General features: G+C 43.8%; 1 protein-coding gene across 9 annotated transcripts in view; it reads left to right on the plus strand.

Moving 5' to 3' along the window:
* kif21b (kinesin family member 21B) overlaps nt 1-18,870 on the plus strand; it is a 55,614-nt gene that overhangs the window by 19,458 nt on the left and 17,286 nt on the right. For 2 of the 9 annotated variants that reach the window (XM_084036514.1, XM_084036518.1), the window contains exons 2-27: nt 1,618-1,840; nt 2,094-2,276; nt 3,186-3,335; nt 4,268-4,402; nt 4,596-4,808; nt 5,118-5,233; nt 5,648-5,843; nt 6,674-6,863; nt 7,016-7,079; nt 7,696-7,926; nt 8,710-8,833; nt 8,911-9,046; nt 9,542-9,730; nt 9,829-10,028; nt 10,124-10,231; nt 10,640-10,956; nt 11,295-11,478; nt 11,672-11,875; nt 11,969-12,070; nt 12,476-12,641; nt 12,816-12,876; nt 13,085-13,133; nt 13,858-14,102; nt 15,183-15,251; nt 15,387-15,497; nt 18,814-18,852. In XM_084036514.1, coding sequence (XP_083892640.1) covers nt 1,618-1,840; nt 2,094-2,276; nt 3,186-3,335; nt 4,268-4,402; nt 4,596-4,808; nt 5,118-5,233; nt 5,648-5,843; nt 6,674-6,863; nt 7,016-7,079; nt 7,696-7,926; nt 8,710-8,833; nt 8,911-9,046; nt 9,542-9,730; nt 9,829-10,028; nt 10,124-10,231; nt 10,640-10,956; nt 11,295-11,478; nt 11,672-11,875; nt 11,969-12,070; nt 12,476-12,641; nt 12,816-12,876; nt 13,085-13,133; nt 13,858-14,102; nt 15,183-15,251; nt 15,387-15,497; nt 18,814-18,852 — 4,005 coding nt within the window. The remainder of the gene's footprint in view (nt 1-1,617; nt 1,841-2,093; nt 2,277-3,185; nt 3,336-4,267; nt 4,403-4,595; nt 4,809-5,117; nt 5,234-5,647; nt 5,844-6,673; nt 6,864-7,015; nt 7,080-7,695; nt 7,927-8,709; nt 8,834-8,910; nt 9,047-9,541; nt 9,731-9,828; nt 10,029-10,123; nt 10,232-10,639; nt 10,957-11,294; nt 11,479-11,671; nt 11,876-11,968; nt 12,071-12,475; nt 12,642-12,815; nt 12,877-13,084; nt 13,134-13,857; nt 14,103-15,182; nt 15,252-15,386; nt 15,498-18,813; nt 18,853-18,870) is intronic. The other 7 variants (XM_084036517.1, XM_084036519.1, XM_084036516.1 and 4 more) reach the window with 6 other exon arrangements.

Below are 18,870 nucleotides of genomic sequence, written 5' to 3' on the forward strand. Positions count from 1 at the left end.
CTCCGATACTGCTGGCTCACGGCTTTTTCCGCAGCTTAAAGTGATTACCTCCCCACTGTGTCTGCATTGTACCGCTGAAAGCCCAAGATTAACAGTGGGTGCCATGTGACAGATCTTCTGTTTTATGTACATTGTAATCAACCTCCGTGTTTTCCTCTGCAGTGTGTTCTCACAGTGAACACGCGCGTCGTCACATGATGTGTCACTTCTTTATAACGGCTACATCTCCTTTAATGAGCCGCCGCGCCCGCGAGGCTCTCCGTCGTTCTGCTGGCAAACGGGATGAACATGATCCTAAATTTAAATACTTCCCTCATTCTGTCACCGAGTTCAAAGATGTTCAGGCACAGCGTCTGCTACCCTTTAGCCTCATCTAATCAGGGATTATTTTATAACTACGATGTCTGGTAAAAAAAAGTAATTAACTGCAATGAACTACCTGTCAGATTGGAAAGCCCAGCAGGCCTGAGGATTAGCATCTGACTTATCTGCCTCATCATCTTCAGTGCCCTTGGTTGCACTAGTTTTCTCTCTGAAGTGTCATTTTCATTACTCATTTCGGTCACTTTCTCTTGACTTTCTAAGTCAATATCACAAACAAAAGTGCTTGATTCTGTCCGAGGACTGTTGTTCTGTTACAGATTTCTGTTTGGTGCCACTTTATAAAGTTGTCTGAAGGTTTTGTTAGTCTTTTGTGTATCAGACCAGGCTCCACTTTGATCTACCAGTCAATCAAATTGATGATTTTGTTGGTGTGAATGGGTGAACACATCTTATATGAACTTTGTGACACTGCTCCTTACCATGGTTTGCCACGGCTGGGCGTTGAAATGAAAGGGTAAATATGGGCTCATGTAATGCATGTTTTTGGATTATTATAGGGTCAGGATAAAGTTGGTATGTAGGTGTTGTACACAGTCCGTTTACAGGTGATGGGTATTACTGCACATGGAGGTAAACGGATATAAAATCTTTCATACGGTGGCCCAAATTAAGAAAACACAATAAAAGATCAACTTGACGACACACTAAAAAATCACTTTGACATCACTTGCCCAGGCTTCCGAAAAGGGCTACAAGAAGCTCGCAACACAACGGCTTCCAGGGGGTTTATGATGATATATTAGCCACTGTGAAAAACCTGTGTTTATTGTGTGAAATGAAAATAACCCCTGAGGAAGTCAGTGTCTGATAATAACCGACAGAGAGCCCCTACCCTCCCTATAATGTGTTCTTCTTCTAAATTAGGACCCAAACATTTAATCTATATTCTATTCCATCTATGAAAACTGCATAGGCTAGGTTAGTTTTAGGAGTCATATTACCAGAAACATCTTTGATTAGATATTAACTGTAATAAAGCATATGATGTTTTTTAAGGTCATATTTTTTTAAATAGATTATACTTTAATGTTTTCTATTATCCCACTTGGAATGATTCCACTGGCAATGATCATGAGTTCAAAGCAGAGCATGTCTAACTTGTGGATCGGATTGATCTGCATACTGCATAAAAACAGTGACACCCATTTAACATTTTTTGATTGATGATGATATAATCAGATTTTCTCCGTTCACTGACTGTCTTTCTTCTCTTCTTTTGTGCTCTCCTCCCAGGATTCGTCCTCAGATGGCCAAGGAGAAGATCGAGGGCTGCCACGTGTGCACGCTGGTCACACCCGGAGAACCGCAGGTCCTCCTGGGTAAAGACAAAGCCTTCACCTATGACTTTGTGCTGGACATCGACTCAGAGCAGCGGGAGATCTACCAGGCCTGTGTGTACAAGCTCATCGAGGGCTGCTTCGAGGGCTACAACGCCACTGTGTTCGCTTATGGGCAGGTATGAGTCTTGAATTTTGATATTTTTCAAAAACATGAACTTAGATTTTAATAAGGAAAACTGCTCTATTCTACCCAAACAAACCCTGACAAATGTCCTATGCAGAAATAGGTTGGTTGATTTTAAAAACACGAACACAGTTATTTGAAGTTTAATTAAGTGCCGATATATGCATGAGAAAATAATGGTTGTTTTTAGGTAGATGTAGGATGTTTGGAGTAAATCTCATCTTGGTGGATAAAATGTGTTTCAGACGGGCTCTGGGAAGACCTACACCATGGGGACAGGCTTTGATGTGAACCTGGGCCAACAGGAGCAGGGCATCATCCCGCGGGCTGTTAACCAGCTGTTTGAAGGAATCAAGAGCAGGAGGGTGCGCGCCCAGGAGGCCGGCGTCCAGCCACCCGAGTTTAAAGTCAGCGCCCAGTTCCTAGAGGTGGGCAATTGTATAGAGAACATTACAACAGTACAACGATACTTATCTCACATTTTAACAGTGCCGGGTTGATATTCTTGCTTACAATGTATTTGTTTGCTGGGATGGGTAGAGGTACACATGCATGTATTAACTCTAACCAGATGGAACAGGACGGGGAGAGGATCAGCCCCCTCTTCCATAAACAGGAAGTGACAAGCCAGTGACAGATGGGCAGGAATGTCTGCTCTGTGCTTTGTTGGTCCTGATTAATATTGGTCATTACATCTGACATAATTCCTCATCGCTGTGGGTCAGAGGATGGATAAGAGCGAGGGATAAGAGGTAGGGAGGGATGCTTGGGTTAGAGCAATGAGATAATATGACAAGTAATCATTTCCTCCAGAGGTTCCTGGGGGACGAATGTTTGGGTTGTCTGGGGGCAGTGTGTGTGTGTGTGTGTGTGTGTGTGTGTGTGTGTGTGTGTGTGTGTGATCTGATAACCTTAATAAGCTTAATAAGTATAAAATAATAATAATAATTTAAATGAAACATTTCTAGCTTTCTCTTCTTCCTTATTTCCCCCGTCTTTCCTGCTCTCTGTTGTGTCAATGTGTTTCTTGGTGTGTTGTCAGGTCAAAAGGTTATCTCTGTTGATGGTAAACAGTGTGTGTGTTGTGTTGTGTGTGTGTGTGTGTGTGTGTGTCAATAGGTGGGGACAGCTGAGCTTTCGACTGACCTCTATGGCCCTTGCCCTCTTTAGTTTCTGAGAGGTCATTCGTTTGACCTTTTTGTAAATAGGAAACACAGCTGTGAGAAAGGGCAGAGTGGAGCGTATAAAAACCTGCTCATTAAATCATTTAAAGGTTATGTATTTGTCTGTAATTTCTGTAATGAGATGTATGTATTTGTGGCTTCTATTCATGGCAGTTGTACAATGAAGAGGTCCTGGACTTGTTCGATGGATCCAGAGATCTAGAGAGTCGGAGCAGGAAGTCCAACATTAAGATCCACGAAGACGCCAGTGGCAGCATCTACACCACGGGAGTCACTTCCAGACTGGTGAACTCAGAAGAGGAGGTGGGTGCAAATTTCATTCAGATCGATGCTGCGATCATGAAGAAGTGAGTGGCTATACATCACAAAGGGTTAACAGAAGATATGAATCCATGCCGACTGGTTGAGGAAGAGCAGGGGAGCTGCCAGAGATCCCCAGCAGCCCGAAACGTCTGGCATGATGGTGCGCAGAGAAATTGTTCAAAGATAAGGAGACTGCCCGCTAACATGAAGCCTTTTAGCCAGACTGGTTAAACCCACGAGGCTTTTTTTATGTGTGATACCGGACTGTTTGAGGGTAGCTTCTCTGAGAAGTTTCCTAATATGATGAGGGAGTGATGGTTGCCAAGAACAGGTCAACAGTGACGGTGTAGATGGACAGCAGTAAAGTCTGTTAGTGGAGATGCGATAAGCCTCTGACAGAGAGGTCCATCAAGGTGGCAGGCGCTGATTCAGGGCTTCAGTAAACACTGTTATTTGGCTTCTTCTTAAATGTATGACAGAGTAGAAAGAAAGTTGTAAGCAGATTGTTAAAGCAAAGTAGAAAGACAAGCGGAAAAGAGATTTAATTTAGGGGAGGCCATCCGCGCATTAAATTCCCCAAATTTCAGACAGATGGGTTCTCCTGTGGATGGTGTTGGAGTGTGGAATGACACAATAATTCAATATATCAAAGGGCAAAAATCTGAGAAAAGTGTTGCCTTTGGCAGCATTTTGAGTGTGTATGAAAGAAGAAGTAAAAATGTCTTTCAGTAAGCTGACGCTTGTATTTCTCTGAAATCAGCGAGAGATCGTGTGCACTGATGCAACGAAACATGGAGTCAGCAGTTATCCTTCGTTATCTTTTTGACTCTTTTTGAGTCTACGTCTTTTGTTTTTATCATAGTTTTCTCCTCTTCAAAATTAAACAGTCATAACCAAGCATCCTCTGTTTTTTTTGCGTGTGTGTGTTGCAGCTGCTGCAGTGCCTGAAGCTCGGTGCTCTGTCCCGCACCACAGCCAGCACCCAGATGAACGCCACAAGCTCCCGCTCGCACGCCATCTTCACCATCCACCTCTGTCAGATGAGAGTGTGCCAGCAAGCTCAAATGGTGAGATTCAGGGTTTTGAATGAGGGGTTGAAGGGAATAAAGATGATTCATTTAGTATTAAAGTATAGTACATAAAGGTGATTAAATAATTACTATTTTTTAATAAGATTACATAGTACCATTAAAGGTGATGAAATAATTACTATTTTTGAAAAAGATGTTTCAACTTAAGAACTAATGGATTTTCTGTCAGCAGAACGGAGGAGGAGGTGGGGGAGGAGGAGGAGGAGGGGAAGGAGAGAACGGGGAGTTGAATGGTGTTGACTCCGGCCCCATCACTCAGCCGGAGTTCGAGACACTCATGGCCAAGTTCCACTTTGTTGACCTGGCCGGCTCTGAGAGGCTGAAACGCACAGGAGCTACTGGAGAGCGAGCCCGCGAGGGAATCTCCATTAACTGTGGATTGGTGAGACGGATAGACGTATAAAATATGTTTGTTTTTGTGTGTGTTAATCCATATGTGGGTGGTTTGATAGGAAACATCTAAACAAAGCAAATGACAAAAGCATCAGCCCTTCACTGTCTTTACTCAGATGCATTTAAATATGAGGTTTGTTTATCTCTCGTCTTCTTTGTGTGTGTGTGTGTGTGTGTGTGTGTGTGTGTGTGTGTGTGTGTGTGTGTGTGTGTGTGTGTGTGTGTGTGTGTGTGTGTGTGTGTGTGTGTGTGTGTGTGTGTGTGTGTGTGTGTGTGTGTGTGTGTGTTTCTTTCTTAGCTGGCGCTGGGCAATGTGATCAGTTCTTTAGGGGACCAGGCTAAGAAGGGAGGGCACGTCCCTTACAGAGACTCCAAACTCACTCGTCTTCTGCAGGACTCATTGGGAGGCAACAGGTGCACACACACACACACACACACACACACTCGGAACAAATTATACATAGTATTGTAGGGAAATCAAGTCTGGTATGATATAAATATTGTGGAAGATTAAGTTTGTTTCTCAAAGGGAAAGTCATAATGTATAAATACATTGGTACTCTGTAGAGCTGAGACGATAAGTCAATTAATCAATTAGTCGATTGACAGTAAATTAATTGCCACTATTTTGATAGTCGATTCAATTTCTGCAGTTTTTCAAAGCAAAATAGCCAACATTTGATGTTTTCCAACTTTTATAAATGGATGACTTATTTTCTATGCCATATGAGACTAAATTAAAAATCAACAAAATAATCAGCAGATTAATTGATAATTAGAATAATTAGTTGCTGTTAATGTCTTCTACAACCTTTCCTTCCTCTTCAGTCACACAGTGATGATCGCCTGTGTCAGTCCGTCGGACCGGGACTTCATGGAGACACTGAACACACTGAAGTACGCCAATCGTGCCCGAAACATCAAGAACAAGGTGGTGGTGAACCAAGACAAGACCAGCCAGCAGATCAGCTCCCTTCGTGCCGAGATAGCCCGGCTTCAAATGGAACTGATGGAGTACAAGGCGGTGAGAGATGGAATGGATGATGATGATAAGAAAGCATCTCCCAAAATTGAAGGGGACAGAAATTAAAAAAGAATGTGGAAAAAATAAAGATGAGGAAGAAAAAACACGATAAAAGCAGCTGAATGATATGTGGCAGGTTGGAGAAGAGAGACAACACTGGGCTGTCAGTGTAACTGATGCAATGAGGAGGTAAGAGAGAGAAACAAAACAGAAACAACAACAGTAATGGGTGTTGGTGAGGAAGAAAAACACAGACCACATATGCAGCAGGAGCTGATCACTATATCAAATTAAAGATTTTTACTCGAATACACACATCCATTAGTACCTTTACTATAATGCATGCAGTTTATAATGAAAATGAACCATCATGCAGCTGTGACAAGAAAAAGGCAGAAGGGAAAAAAAAGTCTCCACGTTGTCGTCAGACTTGACCTGCAAGGCTACAACAACCGAGCAATTATTTAGCATGGTTGTTTGTCTATTATGTGATTAAGGGTGTTACCACGGTTACTGGAAGGAAGTAAATGCATGACTATGGTGAGGGACTGCAAGTGACCCCGATGTGGTAATAAGGGAAATAATGGTGTGTTGGTGGCTCTATTCAACACTTAAACAACTGGATTTCTCCAGCATTTATCACTGAGAATTCAACAATAGCTGCTTGCAGAGCCACCGGTGGATGAACAGTAGCGCTGTGTTCGGTTGGTCCGTGACATCAAGTATATGCAAGAGTGTTAGGTTGAGAATCTGTTTTTGTTTTCGCCATAAAACCCCTGTGGTGTTCAGAGTCGCTGTTATTCACGCTGACTGTTTGCGTGTCTGTGCAGGGGAAGCGTGTGGCCGGCGAGGACGGTGAAGAGGGATACAGCGACCTGTATCAGGAGAACGCGATGCTGCAGAGAGAAAATGACTCGCTGCGCCTCAGGGTGAAGGCCATGCAAGAGACCATCGACCACCTCAACACCCGCGTAACACATCTGTTGGCCAATGAGGTCAGCTCTCTGCTGACCAAGTCAAGTACGTGAGGGAGACGCGCATCTGCTTTGCACGTTTGAACGCCACATGAACTCTGTTGCTCTTCAGTTACTGTCTTCTATCTTATTTTAATGCATCCTTATTGCATTGGGAGCTTTCTCTAACCTGAGCCTCCTTCTGCCTTTGACCTTCAGGTGAGGGCAATGAGGAGATCGGGGCGTTAATCCAGAACTACATCCGGGAGGTTGAAGAACTTAGGTGAGAGCTCCAGACCTTTTCGGATGCCTTTATTTACTGCCATTGTAGCGTTACAATCACTGAAATCATCAAACTGTCATTAACTTTTGACAAATTTAAAGGATAGTTTGACATTTTGGGAAATACACTCATGAGCTCCTGTACCACTCTCATTACGGTTTGTTTAATATGTAGTTGCTGGTTAGCGGGTTAGCTAAGCTTAGGACAAAGACTGTAAACAAAGGGAAACAGTTAGCATGACTCTGTTGGTAGGTAAAAGGTCTGCCTACCATCAACCCTTAAGCTCAGTAATAAACAAGTTAGACCTTGTTTGTTTAATCTGTACAAAGACTGACGTGTAAATCAGTAGATGCTACATTTGGATAGAGCTAGGCTAGCTGTAAACATTTGCTAATGTTAGCTAAGATAAGTTACCACATGCTACTGATAACACTAGTAGACCCACCAAGGCTATAAAGGGAAACCCCTTAAAAATGTAGTTAATTTTATTGCCTATGAATTGAACTTTTCAGATATAAGTGGAAGAATGTGTTATTTCCGTCGGTCTGAACGTTGTTGTTGAAATGATGTATGAATTGAGTTATCTTTTTCTCCCCGCCTCTTCCTCCTCCGCCAGATCCAAGCTTCTTGAGAGCGAGGCCATGAACGAGTCGTTGCGACGGCATGCGGCCCGACTTTCTTCACGCACCCTGTTCCCTTCCTCCACTCTTAGCCCCGCCCCCGGCCACCCGCCTGGCTCCTCCCCTGCTTCGTTTTCAATGGAGGCTGAGATGACGGACGTGTTACGCCGGGCCAAGCTGGACATCGAGAGGCTGAAAAAGAAGGAGAGGAGGCAGAGGAGGATGAGGTACTTACTTATTACTACTTATTTACTTGCTAATTCCAAAAACATTATACAGTTTAAATAAAAAGTCAGGACACGTCAACAGAGTACCAGGAAGCTCTCATGTTCCTATGTATCCAAACATCTCAGCTTAATGTTAATTTAATGTACCAAAGCCAAGAGAGCATGATGAGTACATTATTGTTCACGGTCATATACTCTCCCCTCCTCATTGCTTCTCTCCGCTGGCTTAAGAGCCACATCACAAGTCGATTAGTGCTTTGGGACGGCCGGCTTCTGAATAGAACTGGGATGCAGCCAGTGCTGAGTAGTAACACTGGCGTGGACACAAAAAGGTCTAATTCAGTTGGCCAGTGGGTCTTGCGAGGGAGGAGTACACAGCCTAACAGGCTAATTGAGGTTTAATGGGATAGAGATAGAGGTAGAAGGGGATTTAGAGATGATGCAGGTGGTTGTAAAAGGAGGAGCGAAGGGGAATTGGCAGTAAAACGTAAAAGCTAAAAGGGCTAGATGAGGGGAGGATGAGCTGAAGAAGACTTTGCTAATGACTTTGGTCTGATTTCGCTGTGAGCACATCACTTGGCAACACTCCCAAAGCCCTGTGACATCTCACTCACATGAAAGAGAGTGCTTGTAATACATGGTGATGGACAAAAACATGCATGCACTCGTGGAGTTGAATTGGATAGACTTGTGAACCGCAGGTGAAAATAGGGACGTTATTTGTGTGACGTCTCAACGCCGGCTGCCACGTGGCTCAAACATCCTGCTTTTCTCCTCCTGTAGCCCTGAGTTGGAGAAAGGTCTGAAGAAACGGGTGAAACTGCACACTCACGAGAATGGAGAGAACGGGCAGAGTGGTCAAAACGGACAGAACGGAGAGATCGATTCAGACGACAATTACGCTGAGGTACGGTACAGGTGTGGGCATTCAACACGGAAACAAACGGAACAAAGTCTGATGTATGTGTTTGTTTCTGTGTGTAGGATGTCATGTCCCCGCTGCAGGAGGAGAGTGGTTGTGATGAAGATGAAGGGGAGGATGAAGAGGAGGGAAGGGAGGAGGACGGGTTCGACAGTGACGAGAGCCTGGTTGATTCAGACTCTGACTCTGAGGAGAAAGGTGCGTTTCTGACAGCTGCGGGTACAAAATAACAGTCATTCATGATTCCTAGATGATGGATCGTAATGATTTTGAGAACCCCCGTCTCTTTTTTTTAACCAAATCTTTGCAAAACCTGTCACATTCCCCTCAAAGCTGTACTTTGCAAGCTAAAGGTGCTGCTGTGCCTAAGTACAGTGTCACAGAGCCGTTAGCATGGCTGTAAACTCTTTGTCCTTTTTAATGTTATCCACATACCTTTTTCATTCATGGCATTGTGCAGTTTGCCAGTCTGGTTGACCGTGAAAAGCTGAATATGAATGTGCAATCTTATGGATGGTTCCTAAAGGAAGCACAAAGAAGCAGCACTTGACTCAAGCAATAACTAAAGGTTGAACAGTACATTTAGACTTTAATTAAGGGTGCTTTTCACATTTCCTGCTATATCTCTTACTAAAGAAATGTTACTTGACCTTCTGTTGAAGCGCTGTCCCACCTCTCTTGTCCAACCTGCAGCCAACTTTCAGGCGGACCTGGCTGATCTGACCTGCGAGATCGAGATCAAACAGAAGCTGATAGACGAGCTGGAGAACAGCCAGCGGAGGCTGTTGATGCTAAAACTTCAGTATGAGGAGAAGCTCATTCTACTGCAGAACAAGATCCGAGACACCCAGCTGGAAAGAGACCGCGTACTGCAGAATCTCAGTAAGTCCATGCATGATGCGATTGCTAGTTCACACATTTTGCTTGGGGAGTTATAGAAGAAGCATCCTGACCAAAGGTCATACACATTATTACACTAGTGACCATGGAGAACTACACGGAGGAGAAGGCTAGCCGGATCAAACACGACTATGAGAAACGTCTTAAGGAGATGAACCGAGACCTGCTTAAGCTACAAGTGGCACAGAAAGAGCACGCACGTCTCCTCAAAAACCAGGGGAGGTATGAACGGGAGCTGAAGAAACTCCAGACGGAGGTCAACGATATGAAGAAAGCCAAGGTAAGATGGAGAAGAGTGTGTGGGGGGGCAGCAGGAGCAGGGGTAAAAGCTGGAATACTAGTGCAGCTTAGAAACACCACCTCTTCTGTTTCCAGGTGACGCTGATGAAGCAAATGAAGGAGGAGCAGCAGAGGAGGAGGATGGTGGAGGCAAAGAGGAACCGTGAGATTGCCCAACTCAAGAAGGAGCAGCGCCGACAAGAGGTCAGCCTGCGTCTGGTTGTGTGTGTTCTGGACAGAGATATTCAGCACTGCAAACAGTGGATTTTGCAGTGGATACTACAGTGCTTCAGCTCCCTCTAGTGGCTCATGCAGAAATAGCATTCAGTTTTTTTTATATTAATATATGCTTAACTGTATTTATTTCCGTCTTTATTAGTTTCCCCCCGGAGGAGAGGGCTTAATTTGAGTGTAAACATGTCATACCATGGATCTCATTCGTAATCCTTTTATTTAGGGTTTTGCCTTAAAATCCTCTCACGATCAACACTTAGTTTAGCCTGTTGTGTAAAAATGCAGTCTTTTTCACCTCAGGAGAAAATACTTCAAATGTAGATGAAGACTGAATGACTCACATATTAAAGGACAGTCGCTTTGCCTCCTGTCCATCAGTACCAGATCCGAGCTCTGGAGTCTCAGAAGCGTCAGCAGGAGCAGGTGCTGCGCAGGAAGACCCAGGAGGTGACCGCCCTGCGGCGCCTGGCCAAGCCCATGTCGGACCGCGTGGCCGGGCGGGTGGCTCGCTGGAACCAGACCCCTCCAGTTACGGACTCTGGAGCCGAGTTGTCGGCCAGCACTACAGCAAGCAGCTCCGAACCGGAGACCGGGAGGTCCGTGAGTGGGCTGGTGAGACAGTGGAACAACAAAAACAACGTGTTTGGATATCTGGCCGAGAGTGAAGGGAGCATGGACGGAACCAGGGTCATTAGGTAAGATCCTTTACATGTGCATGTGTTATCACTGCCCTTTGATATTATTGTAACTATACTCTCTGAGGACCTCGCCTTCCTCCCACAGTCTAAAGACATGCAGGAAAGGTTAATTGATGACTCTAAATTGCCCAATGTCAGCTGGGATCAGCACTAACCCCCCCACAAATCTGAACAGGATACGCAGTTACAGATAATGAATGTTGGTGTCTTTCATTGATCTGTTTATTCTTTCTCCGTCTTGTTACTCTTACCTCTTCTCTCCCACCTCTTTTGTATTTGTCACATCTTTCATATTCCTTCCCTCCTCTCTTCTCTCCCCCGTTGTCTCTTCCCAGCAGCAGGAAGAAGTTGCAGCGTAAGCCAGCAGGCCCTGGCAGCGCTGGAGTGGCGGGCAGAGCAAGCAGCTTCTCCAAGACCGCCCGCCAGAAGTGGCAAACACTCGAGCGCCGCATTCTGGACATCGTCATGCAGAGGATGACGATCGCTAACGTGGAAGCTGACATGGATCGACTTATCAAGGTAGGAATGGCCCTCGCATTTTTGACCTTGACCTGTATCACATGTGTGTATTGTGATACAATTAGTCAAATCCAATTTGCTCATCTGATCTAATTACACTAGATACACACTTAATAACATTTCCATACGTGGAAATAACATGTTTGTGTTTTCTCTCTTTGCTCTGTGTGCGTTTGTGTTTTTGATGAGTCAGAAGCGAGAGGAGCTGACAGTCCAGCAGGAATCGCTCTCACATAAGAGGGAGGTCCTAATGGCGGACGGGGAGGGACCGGAAGCCGAGGACCGTCTCCTTCAGGAAATTAACGAAGAGATTGAGGTTCTGAACGCCAACATAGATTACATCAATGACAGCCTGTCTGACTGCCAGGCCACCATTGTACAGATAGAAGAGAGCAAGGTATGAACACACACACACACACACACACACACACACAGATGTGAGTGGTGACAGGAGGCCTCCAGTGATGACTGGCGTTGTGTTTTCCTGCAGGATGAGCTGGACTCAGTGGACACCTCAGTGGTGATAAGCTCCTGCTCTCTGGCTGAAGCACGCCACCTGCTGGACCACTTCCTGAAGGCTTCCATAGATAAAGTGAGTTATCATACAGGGCCCCTATGAAAACTTGACCTAGAGTCCATAGGTGGGTTTGCAGATTATGAAACTTTTGGAAAATCAATAGTGTTGAAACTATTTAAATATGCGCTCTTGGAGGTGTTTAAGAAAATATGTTTAACAACAAAACAAAATTAAATTAATATGCTGGCCTATCATAAGTGTTTGACTACAGTTAACTAACATTGTTTTTTACTATTTTCATGTCATGCCACTTGCAGAAATGTAACCCAGTTATTTATATGTATTTATGTTGCAATGCATTGTATAATGGGGTGTGGTGCCATCTAGTTGTTCCTCTTTTGTGTGTGTGTGTGTGTGTGTGTGTGTGTGTGTGTGTGTGTGTTATAATCTCTGATCTGTTTGGTCATTGTGTGCATGCAGAGTTTACAGGTGGCTCAAAAGGAGGCTCAGATCCGCCTGCTGGAGGGTCAGCTGAGACAGACCGATATGATCGGCTCATCTCACAACCACATAATCCTTGATGCCCTGCGGGAGAAGGCAGAATACATCCCTGAACTCCAGGCTCTCATCCACAATGTACAGCAGGGTAGGTGGCGTTTAGCTCTGTGTGTCCGTGTGAAAGAGTCTATACTAAATGATCCCTAGCTTTAGAGAGTATATATATATTTTTTTAAAGCAGTGAAATTGGAAAATGTGGTACTGCATTATGTTGTGACGCATACAGACTGGCATGTGGAATGGTTTGTTTGCTTGCTTCCAGAAAATGGTTATGCCAGCACAGACGAGGAGCCCTCTGAGTTCAGCCAAGCCTCTGACTGCAGGTGAGACTGCAGATTCCTACACAAAATCCTCCTCTGAGCCTGACTCAGTGTTTACCACAATGTGCTAAAGTTGGTCTCTTTAAAAAAAAAAAAAGAAGCTGTGCTCATACCGGAACATTTTCATCTGAAAAATACTTCTATATTTCTCATTGCTCTCTACATCCATGAGCTTTATAGTTCCCTAAATTTCATTCCTCTCTTTCTGCAGCGCATCTCAAATGAAAGAATCCAACAGCCACGATGATTTCAAAATAAAGGTACAGCTGATTTGTATTGTTGAACTATAGCTCTTATTTCAGATTTAAATCACACACACACACACACACACACACACACACACACACACACACAAAGAGTGTCCTCTGTCCAATTTCCTTGAATCCAGATGTTAACATCACTTCCATATTTTATATATGTCAGAATAGCTCAATTTTTTAGTGTTAGTGCTCAAAACACCAGGCAGTGCTAACCGGGTCAGATGCTTATGAACCATGATGACACTGCATGTTGTCAGATGGTATTATCATGAGTGATGATGTTGGGACTCTTGCTCTAAATTGCACTGTCTTCACACATGCCACAGTTTGTCCGTCAAAGCAGCTGCCATTTTTATTGGAACCATGAGGTGGCAGTATAAGCAAACACTTCGATTCTTCCACTTCCTGAAGCTTGGTTTGATATTCTGATGAAGAACCCCTGATTTGTCATCAGTTCCTCTTATTCTCATGTTAATTCTGTGTTATTTATCCCTGATTGGGTTTGTTGTTGTTGTGGTTTTCCCTCTCCAGCCTTTGTTTGACCCGACAATGGCTGCTGTCTCTTTTCTAACATGTTTGTTTTACTGTTTTTATATTCTCTCCCTGCTGAATGATGTCAGAGATGTTTTTTGATGTGTCAGATTTTTCATATCCCACTGTGTCCCACATTCATTTTCCCTGGTATGGTCCTCCGTAACTCCAATGGTGCTCATTTATCAACCAGATGGAGCCTCGTCTTTCCGCTCAGATGAAGGCAGTGTCAGCGGAGTACCTGGGTCCCATCCTGGACCCGTCATCAGCCAGCAAGCAGCAGCACATCACCAAGTCTCTGGCCTCGCTGACAGACATCCAGGAGGACGGCCTGTGCCTGGGGAAAGCTAGTCTGGGGCTTAGCCTGGCCCTACGAGACCCCTTCCACAGGGACCGGGTATCCCGCACCATAAGCCTACCTGTCAGGGGACACACCTTGTAAGTGAATCATAGTTCTACTTGATTAAAGTCAATTAAGATGGAAGAAAATGAGATAAAATAACACTGGAGAAATTTTGTTAAAAAAGCTAGTGGAGTAATAATTGGTTAGTTGCCCCAAATGCAACAAAATAAATAAAAGTGCAGTAGAGAAACCATCCAGTCAAAGGCACAGGAGAATAATAAGAGTTTTTGATTTAGATTTGGCAAGACATATCCCTTTAGTGTTACCAGGCTGGTGGAGGCTCCATTCTTTTATTTTAGCCAATGTGAGATTATGAGAACACTGCAGTGGTTCCCAACCTTCTTTGTCTGATGTACCCCACATCCTGTCAAATAAGCTTGCATTACTTTAAGCTATATAGGTCAACCACTCATCCGTTACATGTATGTCCACATTTCTTTCCTAGTACCTGCACAAGTAGCCTTTGGGAATCGCTGTTCTACTGCGTGGAACCGCAGGGTGTTTTTGTTAGTTTTCCTCAGCTAAAGAAAGCTCATCTTCAATCCCCAAGTTGGTAAACATTTGTTCCCGCTGAAGTTGCTTGAGCAAGATGAAGAGCAGGGTTGAGGAATGACGAGTTGAACTGAAACATTTGCTACTATTTCAACATGAAATGTGTTACCGGGATAAATAAGCGGAATAGAAACATCAGTATCACTATTCACCCTGTGGAATAGAAAGAACACTTATTTATTATTTTATTTTGGGGTGCTGGAAGTTGTCAAGAATGTGACTTTTTCCGGCTGCACACTCCCAAGTTAAAAACGATTGGAAACTGACCAGAGGCCTGACATTTTTAGGTTATAAAAATGCTTCAGGGAGAGAAAAGGAGAAGCCAATGAATCAGACAGATTTGCATCTGTCCTGTGGGATGAGAAGCCTGGCTGTGTGCAGTTTGATATTTAAAGAAATTATTCTGCCCGTTGCTTAGTCTGCTTGAAATGCTGTTAAACTGCAGAAAACCCTTATTGATTCCCAACAGTATCCCGACGTGTATCATCCTCCCTCCTGTGCGCTCCCTTGAAGATTTGCTTAGTATGCTTTTGTGTGTTTGTGTGTGTGTGTGTGTGTGTCAGTCCTAGGCAGTCTCGGGGTTATGACACTTCTCCTCTAACAAGGAGGAAATCATACGACCGTTCCTACAGGTACATGCATTGTAATGCTCTCATTTAAGCTACTCTGTTGGCAGATTGATCACATTTGTGACTGTGTAATGTAATTTTCTTCCCTTCTTGTCCTTCCTCATCCTTAACCTTCCTCCCCCTCCTGCCCACGATCAGGCCCACTGACGGCTACACTCCCCCCTCCTCTCCTCCTCTAAGAACCAGGAACGACCGCAACGTCTTCTCGCGGCTCACCAGCAACCAAACCCAAGGTTCTGCTCTGGACAAGTGAGTACACTCTTGCACAGAAACACACACACACACACTGCTTTTGTCCTTTTTCTCCCTGCATTTAGTTATCTGGTCAATTCAATCTCACTTTAAACAATGTCTTCCTTTTCTGTTCTTCTCTTCTACGGTTTAAAGTCTGCATTGGCCCTGTAGGTCAGCCGATTGTCAGGCCTTTTAAGAGGAAAGTGCTTTGGTCGGCGTTGTAGAAGAGAGTGCTATTCCAACTGTTTATCTCATCTCGGATGAATCTCCCTCTGAGACAGGAAAGGCTTTTCCGTCCGGCTTTAATGAAGTTCATGGGAGGACAGATGGTGCAAACATTCACAGAATCCAGGTATCAAGTGCACCTTGAAGACCTGATAATCCAAACCGTAAGCACAGGCTGCATTTAGCAACACTAACAACAAGGTGTAATAATTGCAGTGTCAATATCAATAGTTCCCAGGAAAGGGAAGCAGCTCAGATAGTACCACCCTCTGTAGGAGAACGCCGTCAGGGCAGTTGTGTTTTTGGGGGGGAACAAGCAATATTGAATATTATGTTTGTGAGACGACGTGATGTGCATTTCGACAAGATAAAAAAAATGTATTTGTACACTAACTAATCCAATAAACAGCAGCCCTGTAATGAATGAGTACTCACAATGTTCAGGTTGTTGAGGAATTACATTTTAATGTGTTCATTTCTGACGCTGTAGTTACATGTAATGTTGAATTGGCTTTTTTTTCCCCCAAATGTGTTTTCATCCTATTTACATATATAAAGGTTATGATCGATGTGTATGCGTGTGGCTGGATGACACACACACACACTGAGGAGTGTGGATACACAACGTGGACATGAGATGCATGTTAATGTCGGCTGCGAAGCGGTTAAGTGTGGAATGAGCAACAGGCCTCGTCCCTTCCTGCTCACAATCAATTCCAGCTTCCAGCTCTGACAAATGTCAGCAGTTAATTTCAGTCAGCGTTTGGCTCCACTTTAAAGTGGTTTGTTTTGTAATCTTTATTAATCCGGAGCATTTCTCATCTTTATTGTCCCACTGTTTGTTAGTGAGGAGGCTTTGTAAAATCAGTGTGTGGTTGCATGTGTGTGTGCTGTATGTGTGAATGTTTGTGTGTTGGAGCCTGTGGATCCTCATTATCTGGAGCAGGGGTAGGTAAATGAGTTGGCTCTTGTCATCTTGCAGTGCAGCTGTTGCGAGTGGTAGCCATTTTGACTTAACCCAGGGTGGCAGTGTGGGAGGACATTTATGTTTAGGGATACATTGGTAAATCCCAGAGGAGAAGCATTCCTATTGAGCATAAAGCAGGGGTGATTAAATGGCGTGAGTTATCGCAGGGATCATCTTCATTGTTGCAATCTGATGGAAGGTATTAACATAATTTTGTCATTATCACTCTTTGTTTAGTAAAGTCATGCGTGTGTGAGGTTAAAGTTTGAACACTGGACACAATTATTTTTATTTACTAAAGATTCATTGTTTAAACCGTCATTTTCACTTCTATTCACTGTCCTGATAATGTCCTACTCACACTGACGTAACTCTGATATTTAATGCATCAACACAAGCATAAATTCAAAGCAAAATGGGGCCAATTCATCAAGAAAATAATTAGAAAGTCGGTCTGAATCGTCTGTGTATTCTGTGTAATTGGGTGCCAAATGAGAAGCCGTCTGCTATCCAAAGGAAAAAAAGATTGTTATGTCCTCAAGTGTATCTACGCAAGTTCACAAAACCCATTAAAAGAGTTGGTGCTTTTATTGTGATTGGGACTGTATGGATGCATTCTGCTTCTGTTTTTTGATCAATTCATATTTGAAGAGATCGGTTGCCTATATGAGACGGGGATCAGGCATTTGACAGATTTGAAATACAAAATGAGGATGATGAAAATACATTTTAAACAAAATCGTCTTGTCTACTGACGGATGAATAGGCTTTGAATTCCACAACAGTTTTTAATCTTTGCATTACATTCACATCCTCCAAAACTAATGCATTTTAAAAGGATTTTGTCTTGAGAGCCTGATAAAAAAAGGGGAGGGGGGATCAATATGCTAATATCTGTGACCAGTACTTAATACAAAGTAATGAGGAATTTCTATCACCTTTTAACAATGTTGCTCCCTCTCTCCATCCGAAACCGTTTCTGTTTTATTATTTCATGCTCAGAGTATAATGCACAGGCTCTCGTTTTGACAAACCTGAGGCTATAAAATATTTACAAAATCATAACACTTTTATTGCACTGTTACACACAGTGGAGGTAGTGTGTTGGTGTGGTCTGGATTTTTCCCACGACAGCTTTGAGCCGGCCCGCCTGTGAATTTACAACCTCCATTCTGGATTTTCCCTTCTGTTAAACCTGATTGCCGTCCCTTATGTCCGTTTTCTGCACCAGTTCCTGGCTGAGTGGCTGGAAAGGGTTGCTGTGGGACCAGACATGTAGAAATGGCAACGTGCAGTTCTTTGTCCTTTTGTTTATGACTATCAGTGGTTTCTTCTCGACGTCCTACTTTCTTTCAGTACCTTCTCTCTGCCTTGTTCTAATTAGTAGCTGAACATTTTGGGACATATGCTTCTTCACATGCTTGGTGAGAGTTAAATGAAAATGTTGATACCACTCTCATGTCTGTATGCCAAATATGAAGCTACAGCCAGCAGTTGGCTAACTTTAGCTGAGCAAATAACCCCATGCGAAACCACAAATTGTTGTCTCTTTAATTGAAAGGAGATGATACCTGTCTATTAGTGAGCTTTACAGGTGCAGGTAGGTGCATTAGGTTAGCTTCCTACAGCGCTAGGCTAGCTGCTCCCTCATTTTCTGTTTAAATGTTAAGCTAAGCTAACTGGCAGACATAAGAGTGGTGGTATCAATTTCCTCACGTAAATCTGGCCCAGAAAGTGAGTAAGCCAAAATGTCCAACTATTACTTTAAACCTTTAACCCAATGTTAGACCTAACTCCACCAGGGAAAAGTCCACTAAACTAGCTAACGCTCAGTGTGGGTGGACCTACAGTAAACATGCTTTACTGAGGAAAACCTCTGCAGACAGTGGTCAAGGAATATAGCCCGTTCAGTGGTTATCTTTGGGAACAAGCAAACTGCCCAATAATAATCACTGGACAAGCTCTATTTTTTAATTGAGCTTTTCCTGCCAGTTTCCTCACTGCTTCTATCTAAAACCCGTCCTACAGTCACTCCTCCTTTAACCCCTTTCCAGTAACCCTTCTGTCTTTCCTTCGCGTGGTTAACCCTTTCCTCTTCCCACCCCACCCTCCCCTCTCCTGCTGCTCTTCTGCCTCCAGGTCGGATGACAGCGACTCCTCGCTCTCAGAGGTGCTCAGGTAGAGGAAATGTGTTTG

Source organism: Eutrigla gurnardus, assembly GCF_963514095.1.
Source record: "Eutrigla gurnardus genome assembly, chromosome: 2".
NCBI lineage: Eukaryota > Metazoa > Chordata > Actinopteri > Perciformes > Triglidae > Eutrigla > Eutrigla gurnardus.